At 55.8% G+C, this 23,732-nt stretch overlaps 1 protein-coding gene across 8 annotated transcripts; it reads left to right on the forward strand.

Moving 5' to 3' along the window:
• The first annotated feature begins 96 nt into the window (after positions 1-96).
• Positions 97-23,103, forward strand: LOC125148761 (sphingomyelin phosphodiesterase 4). Of its 8 annotated transcripts, none has more exons than XR_007145685.1 (20): positions 97-270; positions 2,555-2,638; positions 4,095-4,181; positions 5,051-5,193; positions 5,344-5,419; positions 6,245-6,353; positions 6,462-6,514; positions 7,029-7,180; positions 9,108-9,240; positions 10,792-10,863; positions 14,127-14,213; positions 16,759-16,904; positions 17,692-17,782; positions 18,429-18,529; positions 19,126-19,289; positions 19,786-19,991; positions 20,590-20,823; positions 21,046-21,177; positions 21,268-21,502; positions 21,617-21,636. XR_007145685.1 is itself a non-coding variant. In XM_047826960.1 (20 exons), exons 1-20 carry the CDS (start codon positions 196-198, stop codon positions 21,944-21,946), a joined length of 2,604 nt encoding a protein of 867 aa, XP_047682916.1. In that variant the 5' UTR covers positions 100-195; the 3' UTR covers positions 21,947-23,103. The 8 variants fall into 8 exon arrangements, 7 of the variants coding, with proteins under 7 accessions (XP_047682916.1, XP_047682918.1, XP_047682921.1 ...); XM_047826960.1 differs by having other exon boundaries at positions 100-270; positions 21,374-21,502; positions 21,617-23,103; XM_047826961.1 differs by lacking the exon at positions 97-270 and adding an exon at positions 364-511 and having other exon boundaries at positions 21,374-21,502; positions 21,617-23,103.
• The last annotated feature ends 629 nt before the right edge of the window (positions 23,104-23,732 follow it).

Consider the following 23,732-nt stretch of genomic DNA (forward strand, 5'->3'; position numbering starts at 1 on the left):
CGCGCTCCTTCCAGGGCACACGGAACTCTGGGCTAAGGGACACAGCTGCCCCCGCTGCTCACGCGCATCCGGAGGTGTAACCCATAAACCCCGCCGGCCTTCACTTTGCGCACGCGCCCTTTGAGGTAACTGCTCGCGGAGGTAGCGGTGCGTTTCCCGCCAGGCCAGGGGAGGCGTGACGCCAAGCGCAGCTTGATGACGACATTTCGGCGCCGGGCAGCCGAATGGCGGTCTCCGTTCCTTAGGCGGGCGACTTTATGGGTCCCACAGGTGAGTGGTTGGGGCCGCGTGCGGGACGGCCCCCGCGTTCCGGGCCCCCCCCCCCTTCCGGACCTCCGCCTAAGTCATTTCCGTTTCTAGGCGAGCCGCAGGCCTTAGGCCCGGCGCCGGTAGCTCTGCCCCCGGCCGGGCGGGCAGGCTGGGAAGCCAAGGGCTCGGCTGTGCGCTCATGCCGTCTTCCAGGGCTGCGCACTCGTGCCACCTTCTCGCGCGCCTCGCACACCCGGTCCTGGTGGGTGCTTGGTTAACGTTCGTTGACGGGTTGGCGGAAGGAGAGATCCAAGTTAAAGTTGAGCCTTGGGCTCCACAGGCTGTGTGGGAGGAAGAGCCGGGTGTGGATTCTCGCCTGACTCTTCCTCCCTGTGTGGACCGACCTTTGTGAGCCTCAGTTTCGTCTTCTGTAATATGGAGCTCCCATGCTCACTTAACAGCATACTTGTGAGCATACTCTGGGAACATACTCTGCTTCTCAGAGCGCAACCAAAGGGAGGCCTTGGCAGTAGTGTGATTTGCTTGGAATGACTGGCGATGCCTCTCTGAGAAGAAACCCCAGCAGGATCTGAAGCAGCCATTGAAGAAAGTGGGTGTAAAGTGGCGGATGAAGGGAACACTTGGTACACAGCGGAGAACGGTGTGATGGACGAGCCAGGCTGTGGCAACGTTAGAGAACAGGGCAGACGAGACACTGCCCTCTCTTGGAAATACTCCTTGTTTTGGTGCCTCTGGGCCTCAGTTCTTAAGCTGCTGCCTATGCAGGCTTTGTCTAAGAAGGAGGTGCTTCCACCTCATCATCTCTAAAGCTCTGCCCTTTGCAAACAGGCCAAGATTTTATGCTGCTTTGATCCTTCTGCTTTGGTCATCTTAATCAGTGTTCTCCTGGCCACTTGGTTCAGGAGCAAAGTGTTTACATTTTCCTTGAAACTGAATTTGATAGCGGGTGCCTGGATGGCTCGGTTGGGCTTGATTGATCACTCGTGGTTTTGGCTCTGGTCACGGTCTTGCTGTTCATGGGTTCAAGTGCAGAGCTTGCTTGGGATTCTCTCTCTCTCTCTCTCTCTCTCTCTCTCTGCCCCTCCTCTGCTCATGTGCTCTCTCTAAATAAATAAATAACCATTTAAAAAAGACACCTGAATTTGATAGCTAATCTCAAGAATTGAAGAAAACCTGGAAGATGCTTATATTGCCAAGAAGCAGAGATGCACATCTCCCCTCAACTCCACTGCCTCACAGCCTCCTTGCATCTAGTCTTTCTCCATCCACATACACTTTCATTTGCCACCTCAGCACCTTTACTCTTGCTGTGGGCACAGCTGTGCCAGGAAAGCCATCATCAGTGGGACTCGGCAGGCTCCCTTCCTGTTCAAGTCTGGATATTTTCCGTTTCTGACCTGGGTGGTCAGAGAGAAGGGAATCTAAAGAGTTGCTCCTGATTTTCTGATGGCTTGTTCGAAAGCTTCCTCCAGCTTGCTCATCCCCTCCATTCATTCTCATAGAGCACAGGTGACATTCGGGAGATTCACCCACCTGTCTCTGTGGGAGATGTGTTAGGAGATGAGTGTATTAGAGTCTTGACTCTGCTGACTGAGGGCAAGTGAGTTACCTCCTCTCTGCTGCTAGTTCTTTATCTGTATTGGCCCAGCAGATTGTTGTGAGGAAGTATAGTCTGTTCTTGCTTAACAAACTTAGCAGCTTAAGACTGCGTCCATTTATTATCTCACAGTTCTATAGTCAAGTCCAGGAGGGCTTGGCTGGATTCTCTGCTTAGGATATCACAAGACTGAAATCAAGGTGTTGGTTGGCTTTGCTGTTACCTAGAGGCTCTCAGGAAAAATCTTTCCAAGCTTCTTCGAGTTGCTGGCAGAATCCACTTCCTTCGGGCTGCAGAACTAAGGTCCCCATTTCCTTACTGGCTGGCAATGGGAACTGCTCCATATCTTAGGGTCCGCCCACTTGAGACTTCAATTGTGTCTGCAGAATTCCTTCACAGGACCTGCATGAGCATTTGGTTGAATCGTGGAGGGCTATCTTTAAAATTCTGCCTACCACTGAGTATTAAATGAGGAAATACGTGCAGGGTCCTTAGAACCAGGCGTGCCACACAGTAAGTGCTCTACAAGCTTTACAGATTCGCCACTGCGAACTCGGCTCTGAAGCTGGCCACCACGTACTGCATCAGAACAGCGTTTTTGTAAAACGTGAAACTTGGCAGCACAGGCTGTGCTGTAGTATAGTGTCGTGTGGCAGATGTTGAGATTTCGCCTTGGTTTTTTCACAGTGGTTTCCTAAGGTGGCCGTTTTCAACGTTCCCCAGGAGGCTGCTATGGCGTTCCCTCACCTGCAGCAGCCCAGCTTCCTCCTGGTAAGTGTCAGTTGCCCGCGTGAGGGTCGGTGAGATGATGGTTCTACAGCTGAGGGACTTGAGAGTCCTATCCACTGACTTGAACTTTGCACTGGTGGTTTTCTGAGGGGCATGTGAGGAAAAGAACGTTGGACTTGGGATTAGAATCCTTAGACTTGGCTCTGCCCCCTAATGGTGTAGGACCTTGGGTTTACTCAACCTCTGAGCCCTGTTTTTCTTATCTACAAGAGGAGTTTCTTACCTACAAGATAAGTTGATTCACATGCCATTTTTACTGCTTCCTGAGGTCTGGGGAGGAGCGCGGGAAAAGATATACATCAGAATTTTCATGTCTTGTAAACCTTTACACATTTATGGGATATTCTAATAATCGTACTGTCATCCCTGGACAATGGAGGGGCAGGGACCCTGCTGTGCTGGGGGCAACCAGGACTGTACTCTAAGTATTAAACATGACACCAAGAAGTTAGGTGTGAGGCAGATATCAGGGTGAGGATTCCTAATTTCAGGTCCCAGAAGATACTTCTCGTAAACATTTATTCAGAAGGACATCCTTCCATGGTGCACCCTCTAGAGCCAACAGATGCAGTGCCTCTGGCATCGAGTGGGTAGAGACCAGGCATGCTGCTAACCTACCCACCCTCCGTGGCTGCAACAGCCCAGGTTTCCACCTCTGACTGAGACACCACCTTCATTTAGAGGTGGCTAAGGCCTTAGGTATCCTTGGGCAAAGCCCCCTTGGTTCACATTCCGATATTTTCTCCTGATCTTAATCCATACCCCATGACCTTGGGTAGATTTCCTTCATTCTTGTCCTGAATTTCCTAGCCTGTCCATCACCTTCATGATTAGTGTCAACATTTGGTTAAAGCTATCTATCATTTCTCACCTGCGTGCCTCGTTTCTTAAGATAGTGAGTTTAGTTGGTTTGTTACCTACTGAATAAAGGGTAGCTTGGTTAAGAGGCCTTCTGTCACTCTCATTTTGCTGGGCATCCTCACTGATGATCACAGTGGGGTCATCACAGGGGGTCGTCACATGGGAAATTTCCAGTTCACGTGTATACACTCAGTGAGTACCCTGTGGTCTCTGAGGGGTGTCCTACGCCTAAGCATCCTCTTCTGGTTGTGGGACTGACCCTGGAGCTGACCCCCTGCTTATGGATTGTGTGGAAGTCACCTCGGTCATGCAAATGTGCAGTTCTCTGCTATAAGTGGGGATGCCTGACAGAGGGTGCAGGGAAGAAGCCTGAGAGTTGGCGATGTAGAGAGCCAAGGCGTCTCCTAGTCGTGTCCTTTAGGCCACTGACACAGGCACGAGGTGCCGGGGAACCAGGCCGGTGGTATGTCTGACTCCTACCTATCGTTTGGATTTCTGTTTTGATTCGAGCCAGGATAACTGCAAAAGCCACCAAGTGAATATGCTCATGATCTTTTTGGTTTGTTCTATCTTCTAGGCTAGCCTGAAAGCTGACTCTGTAAATAAGCCTTTTGCACAGCGGTGCCAAGACTTGGTTAAAGTCATTGAGGATTTTCCAGCAAAGGTACAGCTGTGCTAGCATCTCCTTGGGGCATGTCTCATACTCGTTGAAAAACTTTTTTTTTTAAGTTTATTTATTTTGAGAGAGAGAGAGAGAGAGACAGACAGAGAGACAGAGAGACAGACAGAAAGAATATCCCAAGCAGACTCTGTGCTGTCCAGGCAGAGCCCTGTGCAGGCCTTGATCCTGTGAACTGTGAGATCATGACCTGAGTGGAAATCAAGAGCCAGATGCCTAACCGACTGAGCCACCAGGCGCCCCTGAAAAATGTTCTTATATAAGCCCCTGATTCCTACCTCTGAGCATTGCCCTGGACAGAGGCTTGACCCAGTATTGTAACTGTCGCGTGTATGGACACATTTAAACATGTCAGCATGTAGGCCAGCGGTTCTCAGCCACAGGTGCTTCTGTCCTGCATGGGATACTTAGCACCGTCTGGAGACATTTTTGGTTGTCACACAGGGGAGGGTGCTACTGGCATCAAGTGGGTAGGGACCAAGTGTGCTAGTAAGTATCCCCAAATGCACAGGACAATCCCCGCCCCAACAAGGAAGCATCCAGCTCAAAAAGATTGAGAAACCCTGATGAAAATACTGAAAAGATACATTTAAATCACACCCAATTATCAAATAGTAGTGTAAGCCCAGGCAGCTGGCCTGGACAAGGATTCTCACCGATGATCAGAGGAATGTCATCAGGGGTGGTCAGTGACTCCAGACATTTCCAGTTCATGTGTACACACTCCATGAACAAGGTGGGCAGTTTGTGGCACGGGGCTGGACTGGGTGGGAGGCTCACGTGGCATGGAGCCCGGCAGTGGGCACCGGTCCTCAGCAAGCCTGCCCGCAGCCTCCCCTGCACACCCATTTCAGGAGCTGCACGCCATCTTCCCGTGGCTGGTAGAGAGCATTTTCGGCAGCCTGGACGGTGTCCTCGTTGGCTGGAACCTCCGCTGCTTACAGGGGCGAGTGAGCCCTGTGGAGTACAGCATTGCAATGGAGTTTCTAGACCCCGGGTAGGTAGGTTTGTCATCCGAGAGGGGCCGGATGTTTCCTCATGGTGATCCCATTCTTGAAGCACTGAATTTCTCAAAACTCAGAAACCGTCAAAGCAAGATGGTTTGCAGTTCGTTGCCCTGTTTTTGTTGTTTTAATTTCATCTCCAGTGGCCCAATGATGAAGTTGGTTTATAAGCTCCAGGCGGAAGACTATAAGTTTGACTTTCCGGTTTCCTACCTGCCTGTAAGTAAGCCGTGGGGTGAGAGCCGTGCTCGGCCAGAGCACCCTGCACAGCGGCTGCGGCCGTGGGGGAGGCGGGCAGGGCTTGAGGGGCTGCGGCAGTGGGCACGGCACCATGGTGTCTGCTCAGGGCCCAGGGGCCGTGGCACATAGAACTTCAGTGGCTACTTTTTTTAAAGATCATTCCAGGGGCGCCTGGGTGGCGCAGTCGGTTAAGCGTCCGACTTCAGCCAGGTCACGATCTCGCGGTCCGTGAGTTCGAGCCCCGCGTCAGGCTCTGGGCTGATGGTTCAGAGCCTGGAGCCTGTTTCCGATTCTGTGTCTCCCTCTCTCTCTGCCCCTCCCCCGTTCATGCTCTGTCTCTCTCTGTCCCAAAAATAAATAAACGTTAAAAAAAAAAAAAAATTTAAAGATCATTCCAAACTCTGCCCATGGGGAAGGCGCCACACTCCTGGTTTGTACCTGGCTGAGTGGCAGGCAGGGCCATGTGACCAGTTGCTGTTTTTCTGAGTCTCCGGTCCAGAGGGCAGAATTAAGGGATGACTTGTTCAGGGGGTTTGAGGAGCAAAGAAGACGGGGAACATCAAGTGCTTGACAAGGCTCAGAAACTCAAACAGCTGCTGCCCTTGCTGTTTGCGGGTGTTCCTCAGGATGGCGTGAACAATTCCGAGTGGAGGCCCTCTTGCGCTGGTGCTACCCAGAGGACGGCACCACTCCCCCAGGCAGGGTCTGAGTGCCTGTGGCCTCCACCGCACCCCTCCCAAAGGCTGCACTGCATGGGGCGCCCTGCCAGAGCCTGTCCACAAGCCCAACACGCTCTCTCCGCAGGGCCCCGTGAAGGCATCCATCCAGGAGCGCGTGCTCCCCGACAGCCCCCTGTACCACAACAAGGTCCAGTTCCCCCCGACGGGGGGCCTCGGCCTGAACCTGGCCCTCAGTATCCTTTGTCAGTCCCCCAGGGGTGGGGAGGCCATGGGTGGCCAAGACGTAATGCTGAGGGTGGTCCAACAACCCCTGCCTGTTTGCCCCCTGACACTGCCGTCAGATCCGTTCGAGTACTACATGTTCTTCTTTGCGTTGAGCCTCATCACTCAAAAGGTACGAAAGGGATGCCCCTAAGCAGCTCTTTACCAAAGCCCCCATGAAGGGTGGGGGCTGTGGCCTAGGACTTTCTTTCTCTTCCGTCTCCACCTCATTTCTCCAGCTCCTCCTTTGCATCCTCCTCCAGCCTTCGCCCTTCAGGCCATTCTCACTTAGTGAGGATGACAGGCTGGTGGGCGGATTTGACAGGTCATGTGGGGTGACCTGGGTGCCTCGAGTGGTAGTCAGGAAGGCTTCCCACAGGAAGTGCTTACTGGGCATGGGCGCAGGGCAGAGGTGCCCAGGAAGTTTGCTGTACATCATCTTCCCATGTGCCGAAAAGGACTGTGGGGTCTAGCCCCCTGTGGTGGGAACTTTGCTCCTGGCACTGCCCAAGGTGCTTGTGTTCGGGCCCTTGGGATATGGCCCATGTCCCAGGGCTCATGTGCAGTGATTTGAGCCCTGCAGTTGCTGGGGTTAGCAGCCAGGGTGGCACCCAGAGCTACACACCAATGCAGATTTGCTTTTCCAGCCACTCCCTGGGACTCTCCACATACGAACTTCAGACTGTGCCTATTTCATCCTCGTGGACAGATACCTGTCATGGTTCCTGCCCACAGAAGGCAGTGTGCTCCCCGCACTCTCCTCCAGTCCTGGGGGGCCCAACCCCTCACCTGCTCCCAGGTAAGGCTCTCTGGTTGCCCTGGCCCTTGGCCTGGGGTGGCCCAGCCCTGTGGCTAGCCTTTAAGGCCTGGTTCTTCCATGAGGGGGTGGTCTGGTCAGCGGGCATTGCTCATAGGGACAGTAGTGCCACTCTTTGTTCATGGTGTCCCAACTTTTCTTATGCCTGAGATCTCAACCCCAGCTGCCCTAGCACAGACTGGAGAGGAGGGTAAAGGAGGACATCTGTGTGGGTTTTCAGTGATTAGGTCCTGTGGCCACAAGGACGAGGGCTGGCTTTGGTCTGGGAGTGGGCTGGGTTCTGCCCACAGCAGCCCTCCCCACATGTGCATCCAAGCCCCACACTGAAGCGGTGTGTTGCCAGGGCTGATTGATGGCACTAGGCAGGTGGTGCTGGAGAGGAAGGGGCTGTGGGCAGGCCACAGCAGGGCTGACATGTGGAGGAATAAGAACAGGAAGAATGTGTGTAGGCTGCAGGACCAGGCCTTGGCCTGAGCCAGAGGCCCTGGGGCAAAAAGCCTTTCGTGCCAGTCCAAGGCTGGGCTGTGGCTAGACCGTGCAGGACGGGAGTGTACAGCCAGCCTCAACTCGAGGGTGAACTGAGGCCTTGGCGGGGTGCATTTAGCCAGTGGCTCATTGGCCGCCTCTCCCCAGGAGACGCTCCTGACCTGGGAGCTGCCAGCTGTGCTCCTCACCCTCCTCAGTCTTGCTGGTGTGCCTTCTTCCCTGGGAGGCAGGTTCAGGCCCACCCCACATCTGCTGACATGTGCCGTGCTGTGACCCAGACCTCACATGTGTGCACAGATGTGCCCAAGGAGGGGGGATTGAAAAGAGGAGGTGGGGGCACGGAGGTGGGGAGAGGCTGCCCCGGCATCAGTAATGCTGCGGCCAAGAAGGACCAGGGCTGGCCAGGTTCACACCCTCTCAGAGGCAGGTTTCAGCTGCCCAGCTGTTCTCTGGGCCCGATTTTGTTGGCTTGTTTTAACATAGAATTTCAGACTTCTAGAAAACTTGCCACAATAACAAAAAACTTTCATAAGTCCTTCACCTACGTTTGTGAATCATTCCATTCTTTATCTGTGTGTGTTTTTCCTGGGCCATTTGAGTAAGTTATAAATGCAATGCCTGTTCCCTCTTAATGTCTTGGAGTGTATTTCCTAAGAGCCAGTGCATTCTCCTACACAGCCTCCTGCACTTCTATCCAAGTCAGGGAATTAATATTGCTACCCGGCTGCCATCTAATCCTCAAACCCCATTCGGGCTGCACTGTCTACCCCACTAATGTTTGCCACCTGGCTGGGATCCGGGGGAGGGTTACTCTCTGTGTGTGGTTGGCTCTGGTCCCCCTCCAGTCTGGAACACTCTCTCAGTCTTTCCCTGTTTCCTGACCTCAACACCTTTGAAGCGTGCAGCCTGGAGGTGTGCAGAATGCCCTTATCTTAAGTTCTCTGGTATTTCCTAGTGATTAGACCCAGCAGCCCGTGGAGTCTGTGTGCTTGCAACATTGTCTTGATCGCTGGGCCAAGGGGGTGTTGGCCAGGTTTTCCTACCATAAAATTAAATGGGTCCTCTGTGCCTAAATTAATTAACAAAAGGGATTTGTTGGGAAGATCTACTGAGACTCTGTAATTATCAGTGGCGTTCGTGTCCCTTGACGATCGTCAGCCAAATCAGTTATTAATTGGTTGGTTGCCAGATGGTAGCTGTCTGGTTTCATCCTATAGTTATCAGTGGGCATTCTGTGGTAGGAAAGAGTTTTCTTCCTGTCTGTTGATGGTGTGTATCGATATGGATTTGTATGGATTTGGGGGTCGTTCTATGATTCAACAAGTGGTAATGGTTACTGTTGCCAGTGATGTTGATGTTGAGATTGCCCCTGGTTGTGCCAGCAGGATCCCCTAACGAAGGCCTTTTCCTGTGTCTCCCTCAGAACACCAACCATGCCCTTCGCTTCTTATGGCCTCCACCACACCAGCCTCCTAAAGCGACACATCTCTCATCAGACATCTGTGAATGCAGACCCTGCCTCCCATGAGATCTGGAGGTCAGAAACTCTGCTTCAGGTGAGCGCGAGGAGGCTCTTCTCATCTTCTGTTTCAAAATAAACTGCCTGGCCACCTTCCACCCCCAGGGGCAGAGGCCTAAAGACTGTCCTCAGCCTGAAAGTGGTTCTGAATTGTTGGTGTTCTCCTGCTGTGGCGTGTGGGAATCAGACTAGAAGAAACGTGCCCATGTGTCTAACCTGTATGTCATTGGTAGTATTTTTCATCCCAGCGTCCCCTTTCCAAAGACTTTTGTCTTTCTCATGGTAATATGAGCGCTGCTCAGTTTCCATTGGATCCGTGTAAAAGCTTTCCCCACCTTCGACATTTTCAACCTGTTCCCACGTTGCTGGAGATGTTTCCTGTGATCACCATCATTTGGATATTAAACCCCTGCCCCAGTAGCGTTTTTGTTGTTGTTGTTTGGTTTTGTTTGTTTGTTTTATTTTAGGGAGAGGGCGCATGCACACGAGCAGGGGAAAGGGGCAGAGGGGGCGCAAGAGAGAATCTTAAGCAGGCCCCATTCTCAGCGCAGAGCCTGACACAGGGCTTGATCTCATGATTCGTGAGATCGTGACCTGAGCCGAAATCAAGAGTCCAATGCTTAACCAACTGAACCACACAGGTGCCCCAGAGTTCAATAATGTTCTGTCACGTGGATATTCCCCTTTTTGTGTTTCTGTTCATCTATGGATGGCCACTTGGGTTGTTAGCACATTTTAGCTATTGTGAATAGCTGTTTCTACATGGATGTACAGATATCTCTTAGAGACTCTGATTTCGGTTCTTTGGGGTATATACCCTGAAGGGGAATTGCTGGGTCATATGATAGTTCTATTTCATACTTTAAGGAGCCGCCATACCATTCTCCACAGTGGCCGTACCATTTTATATTCCTGTCAGCGGTGCACGACCTTACCAATGCCCATCATTTTCTATCTTTTAGTATAGCCATCCTCATGGATGTGAGGTGGTGTCTCCCTGTGGTTTTGATTTGCACCTCCCTCATGGTTGATGATTTGAGTATCTATTCATGTCCTTATCGGCCATTGGTACGTCTTTGGCGAAACGTCTGTTCAAGTCCTTTGCCCATTTTTTAATTGAGTGGCTTTATTTTTTTGTGGTTGAGTTTTAGGAGTTGTCTTTCTATTCTGGGTATCCGTTCTTTATCACATACACGATTTGTAAATACTTTCCCCCATCCTGTGGGTGACCTTTGTCTGTGGATAATGTCTTCTGACGTGCAAAATATTTTTGAATTTTCATCAAGTCCAATTTGTCTGGTTTCTTTTGTTGCCTGTGCTTTTAGAGCTAGAAATCATAGCCCAGTCCAGGGTCCTGAAGCTTTCTGCCCACAGTTTTTGCTAAGAGTTTTAAGTCTTAGCTCTTACATGTACGCCTTTCATCCATTCTGAGTTATTTATTATTCATGGTGTGAAGTAAAGGTCCAGCTTTATTCTTTTGCATATAGATATCCAGTTTTCCCAACACCGTTGGTTGAAAAGAACTGCCCCTGGAATGGCTGTGATACCTTAGATGGAAACCATTTGACCATCCAGTGCTCTCTTGCAGGTTTTTGTTGAAATGTGGCTTCATCATTATTCCTTGGAGATGTACCAGAAAATGCAGTCCCCTCACGCCAAGGTAGGTTGCCACACTTTTTCACCCCCTCTGCTCTGGCCCTCGTGTGCCTGGTCCACCTGCTGCTTCTTGTCCTTGATCTCAGCTCGTTGTCAAGGGCTGGATGGTGGGAAGCAGAAACTCACCATCACCCCTTACTCTGATGCCGGACGGCAGGTGGGTTTCATTCTGGGGTGGGCTTGCACCCTGCGGGCTGGAGGCCTGTCCTCTCTGGGGTCCTCCCCATGCTATTTCCAGAGCCCCCTCCCTGGCAGCCGGAATGGCTGAGGTTGTGGTGCTCGTGCTCTGGGGCCAGGAGAGCTGCGGATGCCTCTGGGAGTCACATCCGGGCCTGTTCCCTCTGCTATCACAGCGTCTCCTGCTTTCCTGCTGAGGTGGCACCCGGCCGACTTCGCTCACCTTGGTGCCCGTACTGCCTTCCACCTCCTCCAGAGCATTGGCAGGCAGCCCTTTCTGCAGTGGGTGGGATCTGATGCCTCCCTGCATGCAGCCTGGCCTGTCTCCTCCTCTTTTTCCCTTCTCTTCCCTCACAGGGCAGCATGCTCATTTGCAGAGGCGTGAAGGCAGCTGTGTCCCTGGAACGTTCCCAGGGCCGGCAGACTCGTCAGAGTACAACAGCTCTGTTCGCCTCTTACTAGGCAGGGTGGGCACCTAGGTTCACGCTCCGTGAAACCGCCTGAAACGTGTGAACTGGGGCCTGTAACCAACTGTGTGATCTGTGGCTTCTGTGCACTTCTGTGTTTGCTGCTCAGACTTTGCTTTTGTCAACGCCAGACAGAATTCTTGAGAGATTCCTTACGAATTAACACTCTAGAGGCTAAAATTCACGGGGGTGGCCTGTGACCTTCCCTCTGTGATTCCAGCAAGTGGTGGTGGTTCTGCAAAGTGTTGGCAACCAGTTCTGCTTCTCTGCTGCCCTTCTGAGTACCCATTTGGGGAGCAGCCCCCAACCACTGCTCTCTTAAAGTGCAGAGTGACCCAAATCTCTGTCCTTGACATCACAGGGAACAGAGGGAAAGCCAGAACTCTGTCTTGGGCCTCTCGTGTTACTAAGTGCTTGCACTGCCATTGCTGCTTCCACAGTGGACTGGCTGCATGTTCCTGGCTGGTGCACGGGGGTCAGGGGCCAGGCTTCCCCCTAGGGCCCTGGGGGCTCACTCAGCCCCTGTGCATGTGGCTTTTGCAGAGGCCGGGGCTGCTTTGCTGCATTGCCTTCCCATCTGCTCGTTCTGTCTTCTGAGCCAGGGGGAGCACATTCACTGTCATTTTTAGCAGATCTGCCAGTCACAGAGGTCCTCTAGGTTGTCTCCTGTGAGGATCCCGAGCCCTATACGAGGGAGGAGGGTGGGCCGTCCCTGCCGGAGCAGGGGAGCCTTCCCCTTCTTCCTCACGTTTGCTTCCTCTTGGCCAGACCACAGGGCAGGGGAGAGCTGCTCAGAATGACTGGTAGTCAGGGGGCGACTGGGAAGCCCCCACCAGGTACCCATTGAGGTGTTTAGTTGTGTTTTGTTTTGTTTTGTTTTGTTTCCTATTTGTCTTTGCCTCCTATTGAGGCTGAAAGCAAAACCTAAGAAAACCTGGTGTGTGGGAAGGGGAGAAGGACAGCCATGGAGGTCTGCTTCACCTGAGGCTCCTTACCATTTACCCAGGCCTGTGCTGTGCCGTTTGGAAATCCTAGCCTTGGGGTCAGTTTTCCTGATGTGAAAGATGCAGGAAACGCAGCTCTGAGAGGTCCCATGGTGCTTCCATGCCTAGCCTGGGTCCGGAGTGTATGCTCGCTCCTTACAGCCCGGGCCTCTGCTCTGCCCCAGCTTACTGGGCAGGGAGGGCTTCAGGAGAGTCAGATGGTCGGTAAAGACCGCATATTCCTGCAGGACACTGTGGGGCCTGCACTGTGTTCCTGCAGGCTGGGCAGACCCCCAACAGGGGAACCATGTGCTCCCTGATTCCTCACTGAGAGCTGTCGCTGAGCCCGGGTCTGGCCCAGAGGAAGGCCATGAAGGGCAGACACCTCCTTGCTGTGCTGCTTCCTGCCCCTGCTCTGCGCGTCTGTGGCTGTGCCTGTCTCCTCGAGGTCTGGCACATGCATTCTGACCTCTCCCGTGTGAAGCATGGTACGCGGTGGGAGGCATGGCCCTCCCAGGGCAGGATGTGTGCCAGGGCCGGCTCTGGGTTGTGCTTGGCTAAAGGGGACTGCTTTAGCAGGCCTTGTCGCTGCAGCGGGGCAGGGCAGAGGTGGGGTAGGGGTGGACAGCTTAAGCCAGCTCTGCTGTCATCCCCCATGGCCCAGGCTGTCCCAGCCTCAGGGTTCCAGCTGCCTCTGGGTGTGTGTGGCCGTGACCAGATTCTTGGGGCCCGTCGGGACTGATGGAGGGCTCTGTGTGTCTGGAGTTGGGGAGTCCTGGTGAGGTACGAGAGGTGGGTCTCCCAGGATTCGAACCCATGAGTGTTCACGTTACCTTTAACGATTTCGGGAATGTGGGGTGTGGAAGGTGTCAGGCCTGGTGAGCTAAACCTTGCTTGCCTCTGTGCCACCCTGGGAATCAGCCCCATTCAGGAGGGGTCGCTGATTGGATCTTTGACACCTAGGAACTGATCTCATCATATATCAGTTTGGTAAATTTCTTCTTGGGACAACACAGGGAAGTCCAATAAGTTACAAATTTTTCTTTCTTGAGCAAAGAGGTCTCCATCTGGAACTAGCTCCTCAAAAATTTCTCTTCTGAGCCTCGGGGCCTTCAGGGCCTTGGTGGCCATCAGTGTGTCCCAGCAGGACTCCTGGGATCCTGGTGGGCTCCAGTGTGCACACGCTGCACACAGAGCATTCAGGGTTGGGGGAGGGCAGGACCCTCTGGAAGGAAAGTGAGTCAGGCTGACCTCAGGGAGCTGGAGAGAACTTCAGGCCCCAGAGACATGAAGGAGGCTGCCCAAGTGACCTTGAGGGTCTGTCTGTCCCTCTGCCTGGCAGGTGGAAGAGCACCCCTTGGGCCTGGCTCTAGTCTGCCCACCAGGAAGGGCTCCGTCTGGGCGGCTGAGAGGGTGGTGTCCCATTGGTCTGAGGCTGCTGGGCTGTGATTGTTTGGATTGTCACTGACGTGCTTTTGTTTTTGTTTTTGTTTTTGTTTTTTGTTTTCTCTCCTTACTTCTGGGCTCACTTTTGTCTTTCTCTCCCTGCTGTCCCCTCCCCGGTCTCTCCCCTCCTGTCCCCTGCCCTGTCCTCTGCCCTCCCTGCCTGTTCTTGGCTTCTCTGTTTTGTTGTCTCTCAGCTGGAGGTTCTGCACTACCGACTCAGTGTCTCCAGCGCCCTCCACAGCCCTGCCCAACCCAGCCTCCAGGCCCTCCACGCCTACCAAGTACTGGCCGCTCTCATATTGTTTTGTTTCACCCCTGCCCTGTGGTGTGAGCCATGGAGCGCATGGCAGTGCAGTGGTAAAGCGAGGGTCCGGCCGGGGGCCAACTGGGGTGATTCAGGCCAATTCCAAGCAGAGTGAGGCCAGTGTGTGTTGGGGATGGTGGCAGGCATCCGTCTTTAGCCTGGCTCAGCCCTCAGCTTGGTAGACTAGCCCGGGTTTGGGGTGTGAGGCCACCAGATCTGCCTGGCCAAGCCCCAAGCCAGTTGGAATGTGGTAGGCTCTTGGGAGTTGGTGACTTCTGTGCTTGGCCCTGGGTTGAGGGAGCGGAAACAGTGTGGCCTTCGCAGTGGCCCGACTCACCTGGCTTTGCGGGCCTGGTACCTAGGAACTGACTGAGCCCAGGGAAGCCCCAAGGCTCATGGTGGCGTGGTCTGTCAGTCCCAAGCCTGTGTGAGGCCAAGGGGCAGGGAGGACAAGGGCTTCGTCCCCTAGCCTGGAGAGGCTGTTGGTCCTTGAGCATGCTGGGGCCTGGCCTCTTGTGGACTTTTGTGCTCCCACAGAGGTAGGCGAGAGCAAGAGAGGGCCTCACGGAGACTGGTCTGCTTTAGGCAGAGATGACCAGTGTGGACGGATTTGAAGTCTTGAGGTCGGTAGATGGAGTGCAGGACTACAGGCTGTTTCAGGGCAGATGGAGTCTGGTAGTTCATGGATTCATGAGATGAATGTCAGGAAGTTTGGGCAGAAAGCATGCATCTAGATCCCATGCTCGAGGCCAGGGGTCTGTCCAGTTCCCCCTCAGTGGGAGCACACCACATTTAACCTGATATTTGAGCACAAGATAAGAAATCACGTTTGCTGGGATGGGGTGGTGAGTGCGCACAGGGTTCCCACTCAGAAGCAGCAGCCACAGGGAAGAGGGAAGAGAATGATCCAGAAGGGCCAGCAGGGGCGGGTTTAGCACAGAAGTGGTACCACTCCAGCATGTGTTGGGGAAGGGCTCACTTGGCCAAGAGCAGCATCCCTGGAGAAAAGTGCACAGCAGGAGGGGGAAGAGCCCTCCCCCCACCCACCATGGGAAGGGTTGCTGAGCTGAGAAGGGCTGGGCCCAGTGAGAAATGCCACTGGCTTTGGGAAAGTGTCCCTAACGGCCATGCGGGTGGAGGAGGCCCACTTACAGCAGCGGTGGCTGGATTCCTGTGGGGATTTGGCTCTCGAGGGTGGGGGGGGTGACAAGGAAGGTTTGGCTTCTGTCCAGAGGGAAGATAGCCCAAGGAGCTTCCCGGTTCAGTGCCAATGCTCTGTCCTCCGCTAGGGAGATGGTGGGTGGGTCGGCGAGGGGCCAGGAATGAGAAAGGGGGAGGCTCCTGGGGGGAGTCACAGCCTGGCAACAGTGCCCTCTGATCCTCCGTTACTGTGAAAATATCTTACGTTTTTTTTGTTGTTCAAATGATGCAAGTTCATCGCCTAAGCTTACAGATAAGCAGAAGAAAATCTCCCGAAGCCCCGTAGCTTCCCCCGCAGTCATATCGAGTCGTGTGGTGTGTTGCCTAGGCCTGTGGAGACAGATCCATGGCAAGGAGAGCGGAGAAGGCAGTGCCGCGGGCAGTGGTGGGGCTGTGACTGGGTACCCGGGCTGTGCCAGGAGGCACGGCTTGTGCCAGCCTCAACGTTGCGCAGGATTTGGACTAGGCTGCCAGAAGCTCTATCGAGGTTGTGGGGGTCCCAGAGGCCTGGGGGGTGAGTGTGGGGAGAGGAGCGCGTCCGGGCACCCCAGAGCTGGGAGCGGGAGGCAGCGTATCCTGCCGGTGCCATCCTCTGCCACTCTGGAGACTCCATCCTGTATTCCGTCACAGAAGAGCCAGCAGACAGGCTTTCCTCTCGGAGCTGGGTCTTAAAGATCCTACCTGAACCTTGTGAATGAGAATTTCACCTGACAAGATAGAAAGCACTCTTGTCTTGTGCTGACGGCAGGGCTGTTAGCAATAGAGGAAGGGCCACCCTGCGCCAAGCCCCAGCTGGCTGTGTCCAGGACAGGAAGTGGATGGAAGGGTGAGGGTTACAGCAGGAGAAGGAATTTGGGAGTGTTTCTCCCTGAAAAAGGAAGCCATGGGCCCCAGCGAGCTGTCTTCATATACCTGGGAGGCAGGCAGGAGACCCTGAGTCCGGATCCAGGGTGGGATACTGGCCTGCCTTGCCCCCTGCTCCTCCTCTGGCTGGCCAGGAGTTGGGGGGGACCCCTGAGGACTTGGCCGGGCAGCAATGACCCGAGTCAACCACAGAGGGTGCAAGAAGCGGTTGGAAGCACACAGGGAAGCATTCAGGTCTGCTTTAGCAAAGCCGTCCCGCCCTGCCTTGCGTGCTCTTAGCGGGTCTCAGAGCTGGCATGCGAGGTCTATCTGCTGCGTGCCAGGCCCAGGGAGGGCCCTGTGGGTGGCCCACACATCCTGTCGGGGAGAAGTGGTCCTGGGCGGGACATACATGGCCAGGCCTGGGGGCCCCACCTGGGACCAGTCTGGGTCCTGACACAGCTCCCCCTCAACCTCAGGAGTCGTTCACACCCACGGAGGAGCACGTGTTGGTGGTGCGCCTGCTGCTAAAGCATCTGCACGCCTTTTCCAACAGCCTGAAGCCTGAGCAGGTCTCTCCCTCCACCCACTCTCACGCCACCAGTCCCCTGGAGGAGTTCAAACGGTGGGTACAGGGCATGCACAGGCCTCCCGTGTCCCTGGCTGCCACTGCCTCCTACTGCACATACTTGTTGCCCACAGTAACCTATCCTTAGGGCGTGGGGTCGGCCTGTGAGGCGTCTGCAGGGTGGGGCAGGTGGGAAATCACCTTGACCCCTCCTGGGTCTGTTTCCCGATGCCTCCTCTGGCTCCACAGGCGGGTGGGGGCTGCCTGGCTGCCACGGCCTTTCCTTCCAGGCCTGCCGTCTTCAGTAGAAAGAGCCAGGCTGGCCAGAAAGAGGCCCCATCTTGTTGCCCTGTCTTGTCCCCTCCTCCCCAGTGTGGGCAGAGTGGAAGATCTACGTTGACCGCACTCAGAATGCCCAGGAAAGCCGATGGGCTGGGAGTGCCTTCACTGCAAAGTGGCTCATTTGTCATGGGAGACTGAGCTCTGTGCTGCACCCTCCCGTTCCTCTTCCCCTCTGCTCCCCCAGTCCTTCTGTCAAAAGGGCCAGGACGGTGGCCTGACTCCTAGGCCAACTGGGGCCAGCAGAGCAGGTGACTTGTGTGTGGTGACCCAAGCAGAGGTGGTCACAGGAGCCATACTAGGTCAACCGCTTGTGTGCTGTGTGTCCTTGGGACATTCCCTAATCTCTCTGAACTTTGGTTTCTCTGTGAAAAATGGGGCCCAAAATAGGAGGCCTTGCCTTCAGGGGTGCCCAGTGTTCACCCCGGCAGAGCTGGCCCTTGGAACCGGGAGCCACTTGGCTCACCTATGAGGGGGCCCTCTCCTCGCCTCCCCTCCCCTGCAGGGCCGCCGTCCCGAGGTTTGTCCAGCAGAAACTCTACCTTTTCCTGCAGCACTGCTTTGGCCACTGGCCCCTGGATGCGTCCTTCAGAGCCGTGAGTGTCAGCCCCATCTTGCTTTCTTTGTCTTTGCCCTCTGTGCCTGATGAGGGAGGTCCCGTGGGGCGGATGCAGGAAGGAATCAGCTATTGCCGCAGAGGGTCACATTGGTGGGTCACATTGTTCTGCTCATTTGAGTTTTCAGAGCCAGCCCCCAGGTACAGAAAAGCTGTCTGCCCTGACCTGGAACCCAGTGGGTCCACGCTGGGTGGGTTCCCAGCCCCACTGAGCATCACAGGCTCCGCTCCCTCAGCTGGGGAAAGCATTCCTGTGTTCCACACGTTCCACACTCGCTTCCAAAGGGCTGGCACGAGGGTTACATATCCTAAGGGTTAAAACTAATGTAACGTTGTGTGTCAGCTATCTGCAGATTAAAAAAATCATTTTAATTAAAGATGAAAAAAGAAACATCATAGGGGATGCGGAGTTCCCTCCTGCTCCCTCTCGGAGTGGCGGGTGGGAAGAGAACGTGGTAACACCTCCAGGAGAACCGAAGCCCCACGGTTAGGATCACCCCCTCCTCACCTGAGCTGCCTGCCGGGAGCCGAGCTCCAGGCCACCCAAGGATCTGGACCAAAGCCCCAGCCCCACAGCCCAGCAGAATGCCAGCCTCCAGGCCCTCAGGGCACACGTGTCCCACCAGGTCCTGGAGATGTGGCTGAGCTACCTACAGCCCTGGAGGTATGCACCTGAGAAGCAGGCTCAGAGCAGCGACTGCCAGGCCCGGTGTGTGTCGGAGAGATGGTGAGCCCCGGCCCGTTGTCCTCCCTAGGGGGACCTGCTTCCAGGTGGGGCACAGGCCCCTCCCTCCTTGACTGTGCTTTGTTGTCTGGGCCCTGGGCTTGATCTCCCACAGAAACAGCTGGTGACTCCTCTGTGCTGTCCCCTTGCCGTTGACTGTCTCCCCTCAGATGTATGTTTGCACTCGCCCCCAAGCACCCCTCGACCCGTCTTCACTAGCGTTCTGCATAGCAGCCACCACCGCCTCCCCTCCCGCCCTCACGGCCAACCCCCCAGCCTCCGCCAGCGCCTCCTCTCCACGACTGCCTTCCTTGTGCTCCTTCTGGTGCCCGGGCCAGCCTCTGCTGCGGAGGCTTTGGCCCTCTCGGGAAGGGCCGCATCCTACAGAGGATTGCGCCGTCTATAGGAGGCCTAGGTCTTCCCTGCCTCCCTTGTGCCTCCTCCCTTTCCCCCACCCCCGGTCCCTCAGCCACGATGAGGTCGTGGCAGGGGAGAACCTGGAACCCAAGGAAGAGAGCGCTAGTGAAGCGGGGGCATAGACTGGTGTAGTCCTGCCTCCAGTGGGAGTTCTGAGCCCTGATGCACTGCCTGGTCCCCAGGGCACCCTTTGTGCAGGAGAATCTGCTGATGTACACCAAGCTTTTTGTGGGCTTCCTGAGCCGCGCGCTCCGCACCGACCTGGTCAGCCCCAAGAACGCGCTCATGGTATTCCGAGTGGCCAAAGTCTTTGCCCAGCCCAACCTGGCTGAAATGATCCAGAAAGGTAAGCCCTCAGCCAGAGGGAAGCAGCACTTAGAGAGGGACCCACGGACCCTGCATGTGCCTCACGGGCTCGCGGTGGGCTGGCAGAGGTGCCACGGGGACTCCTGGTGCACGGTGGCGGGGTGGACGTCGGAGCCTAGCGGCATCCTGCCTTCCCTGTGGCACGCGTGCCGGGCAGGAGCTGCGGGGGTGCTGGGCGGGGGAAGCAGAGCTCAGAGCTGTGTCTCCCTGGTGACTCTTGGTGGCATCAGAAAGCAGTCTTGGCCCGTGTCGTGTCTTAGATGGCTTTATCGGGTGTTAGCTTCTCTGGTTTTCTTTTGTGCATGTCGGCCTTCCTGTTGAGACTGGTGGGGGCTCCAGGAACATTAGGAGTTGGGCCCCTGTGCCACTCGGTCCCTATCCCTCGGAAGCCTCAGCGGCACCCAGGAAGCCAGCCAGCGGCTACTGGCTGTTTGGTGCCATGGAAGCTGAAGCCAGAGTCGGGTTCTGCTTTCCAGGGGAACAGCTGTTCCTGGAGCCAGAACTCGTCATCCCACACCGCCAGCACCGACTCTTCACAGCTCCCACTTTCACCGGCAGCTTCCTGTCCTCGTGGCCCCCAGCCGTCACAGACGCCTCCTTCAAGGTGAAGAGCCACGTTTACAGCCTGGAGGGCCAGGACTGCAAGTACACCCCAATGTTTGGGCCCGAGGTGCGGACGCTGGTGAGTTGGGGCTCCCCCAGGCCACACGGCCGTCCCGAAGCCGTGGCAACAGCAGGGCCAGGGAGAGCACACGTGTTGTAGGGAAGGAGGAAGGTTGGGTGTTGGTGGACGCTGCTGTACCTTGGCTTTTTTTCTTTTTTCAGTGCGGTCTACGTTTTTTCTGATGATAAAGGCAGCACTTGCTAGAAAGTTTTCACATTTAGAATATGGGCGTCTTGGGGCGCCTGGTGGCTCAGTGAGTTAAGTGTCTGACTTTGGTTCAGGTCATGATCTCAGGGCTCCTGAGTTTGAGCCCCACATCGGGCTCTGTGCTGACAACTGGAGCCTGGAGCCTGCTTTGGATTCTGTGTCTCCCTCTCTCTCTGCCCCTCCCCTGCTCACAGTCTGCCTCTGTGTCTCTCCAAAGGAAATACACACACACACACACACACACACACACACACACACACACACAGAATATGCACGTCTTAGTCTTGAAAGACCCTGGCCTCCTCCTGGCCTGCTGGGGGCCCCCAGGTCCGCCTGCCAGCCTGTTTGGTGGCTGGGTGGCGTGCGGTGGCACCACCCGAGCTGGCTGACCTGCCCCCATGCCCCGCAGGTCTTGCGCCTGGCTCAGCTCATCACGCAGGCCAAGCAGACTGCCAAGTCCATCTCTGACCAGTGCGGGGAGAGCACGGCCGGCCGCCCCTTTCTGTCGTGGCTGGGCTTCTGCTCCACAGACACGAACGGCTCCTACGCAGCCAACGACCTGGACGAGATGGGGCAGGACAGTGTCCGCAAGACAGACGAGTACCTGGAGAAGGCCCTGGAGTACCTGTGCCAGATGTTCCGAGTACGAGCCGGGGGAGCTGTCCCCTTCCTGGCGTTCGGTCCCGTGGCCCTCATCCCCTGCCCAGCCCGTGGGAGATACAGCCCGTGCCCACGATGTCACGTCTGGGCCCCCTTGCTGTCGCCGTTAGAGGCCCAGGGGGGCCAGTCTCCTCCCTTCACCCCGAGAGTGAAGGCAGGTAGCAGGAAGCGGCACTGCCTCCTCACGGGGCTTCCTCCCTCACAGCTCAGCGAGGCTCAGCTCACCCAGCTCACGCTTGCCTTGGGGACAACTCAAGATGAGAATGGGAAGAAGCAGCTCCCAGACTGCGTCGTGGGGGAGGACGGGCTCATCCTCACGCCCCTGGGCCGGTACCAGGTAAGGGCCACACCCCGGAGGGCTCCGCTCTCCTGGCGGCGTGGCCGTGGCTCCCGCTGGCCGAGCCTCCGAGCCCTGTTGTCCCGGCAGGCCCGGCAGCGGAGACCGCACTTGTGAGGCGTCGCAGAGGTGTGTTCGCAGGGCTGCTCGCACGGCCCAGGTTTCACCCGGGGCTCGCCTCCTTTGCTGCTTCTAGATCATCAATGGGCTGCGAAGGTTTGACATCGAGTACCAGGGTGACTCAGAGCTGCAGCCCATCCGGAGCTATGAGATCGCCAGCCTGGTCCGCGTGCTCTTCCGGCTGTCCTCCGCCATCAACCGCAGGGTGAGTGCACGCGGGAGGGCCGCCCCCGCCTCCGGTCCTGCCACCCTCGGGGAGAGGCCGGGGCAGCGTGCGGCCCTGCCCGCGCCCACTCCCCGTGCCTCTGTCTCTGCCCAGTTTGCAGGCCCGATGGCAGCCCTGTGTTCCCGTGCCGACTTCCTCGGCAGCTTTTGTCGGTACCACCTCACGGAGCCCGGGCTGGCAGACAGGCACCTGCTGAGCCCGGTGGCACGAGGGTGTGCGGCCCGCCGTCCCCGGGGCCCTAGGCTCAGCCTGCGCTTCCTGGGCAGCTACCGGACGCTGCTCTCGCTGCTTCTGGCCTTCTTCGTGGCCTCCCTGTTCTGTATTGGGCCCCTCCCTTGCGCCCTGCTCCTCGTGCTGGGCTACCTCCTCTACGCTGTGGCCATGACGCTGCTCACCGAGCGCAGCAAGCTGCACCATCTCTGACCTCCGGCCGGGTGCCGATGCAGGGCCGCCAGCGAGAGGCCCACACAGCCTCTCCCTCGAGCCTGAGAGGCCACCTCCGAGCTAGGGGGCCACTTTCCTGCAGCCACGGAGCCATGCCACGCGTAAGAGGAGATGAAACCGGAAGGGTGTGGTCCAGGCTTGGCAAGGAAGGGAGTGACATCAAAGGGCCTGTTAGTGTCACAGGACGGTGCCGGACCCAGCCACTCGGTCCTCCCTGCTTCCCTCAGCCACAGGCCCTGCAGTGAAATGGGCCTCCAGGCCTTTCTCCAACCTGACGCCCCAGGGTCTAGCTGTGTGAGGCCTGGGAGGCAGTGCTGCCCAGGAGGGGCCTCGCCATCCTTAAGGTTGGCAAGGTGGCGTGCCTCTCCTCTCCCTGCCGACAGCAGGACGGTCCCTCAGTGTCTGGTTCCAGAGAAGATTCCAAAACCCTAGAGGTTCCTGAGAAAGTTAGAGGATGGTTCTCTGATTCCTAACTTTAAGCCTAGATTTTGCCATCGCATTTGGCAAAGTGAGGGTCATTCTTCACGCATTGCCAGCAATTCTGGGGCTGGGCCCTACAGCTCCACTTTCTAGAAGAAAAGATCCTCCAGGAGCACAGATGCTCAGTGGGACAGTGCTTCACCTCTGGCTCCCTCCTGGCCCCCAAGCCATTAAGCACGTTGCTTGGTGGCAGCCCAGCGTCACTGCCTCATCCGGGACAGGCTCGCTTGTCCCATGGGCAGAGGGGATGTGGCTGGGCCATGGGAGTTGGGCATCGTCTGGTGCTGCAACCAAAGATGGTCAGAGGCATTGTTTGTACCTTCAGTAAAATCGAGTGCAAAGACACTAACTTTTTGATGACATTTGAATGTTCCTACTACACAGCAATTTCATGTTCTCTGTCGAAAGTCATCCCCACAGGGTCTCAAGCACATGCAGTCATCTTACGGGGGACGCACCAGAGAGAACATCTCAACGACGATTTTAAACCAAACCTTTGTTTTGGGTGTTTTGGGTTTTTTTAAGTTTCCAAACTAAATGTTGAGCTTTGTATTTTGATGTGAACTCAGAATAATGGCATTCTGGGGCCTGTGACCAAAAAACAAACCAAGTTTGTAACTGACCGCAGATCTGAATAAAGCAGTTTTTGCTCCCGAGTCTTGTGGTCCCAGGGCTCAGCCTCCAGCGCGGTCGTCTGCACAGGTCTCCCAAACAGCTGGGGTTGGCAGAGACCACTGAGGGCACCATTGTCCTTCCCAGGGGGACGGTGGGTTTGTTTACAGCAGCAACAGACCAAGGCAGCCATAAACCCCTAAGTGGCCATGATGGGAGAGGGCAGGCCTCCGAGAGCTCTGGGAACCAGGCCCAGAGTTGGCCTCAGCCAGCATGGGCCCTGAACTGTATCTAAGCTGGGAGAATTTTTTTAAAGTTTTTACTTAGTAGAATCCCAAACAGGCTCAACGCTGTCAGCACAGAGCCCCACGTGGGGCTCGAACCCACGAACCACGAGATCATGACCTGAGCCAAAATCAAGAGTGGGTCACTTAACTGAGCCACGCAGGGGCCCCTATGCTGGGAGAATTTTGCCTTCTACTCAGGGCGTCAGGGGTGGCCTTAATACAAAAAGCTGGCAACCCCAGGATGTGAGTCAAATTTCCTGTGACTCCAGGAAGCTCCGAGGGTTGTGTGTGCAGCTGGGAACCGAACCGTGCACCTTCCGGCCCCACATGAGTGTCTCTGGGGTGCTTGGCCAGGCGTGAGTGTTAATGTCCTCCTGTCCCTGGGC

The sequence above is a fragment of the Prionailurus viverrinus genome, chromosome D3 (genome assembly GCF_022837055.1).
Source record: "Prionailurus viverrinus isolate Anna chromosome D3, UM_Priviv_1.0, whole genome shotgun sequence".
NCBI classification, from domain to species: domain Eukaryota; kingdom Metazoa; phylum Chordata; class Mammalia; order Carnivora; family Felidae; genus Prionailurus; species Prionailurus viverrinus.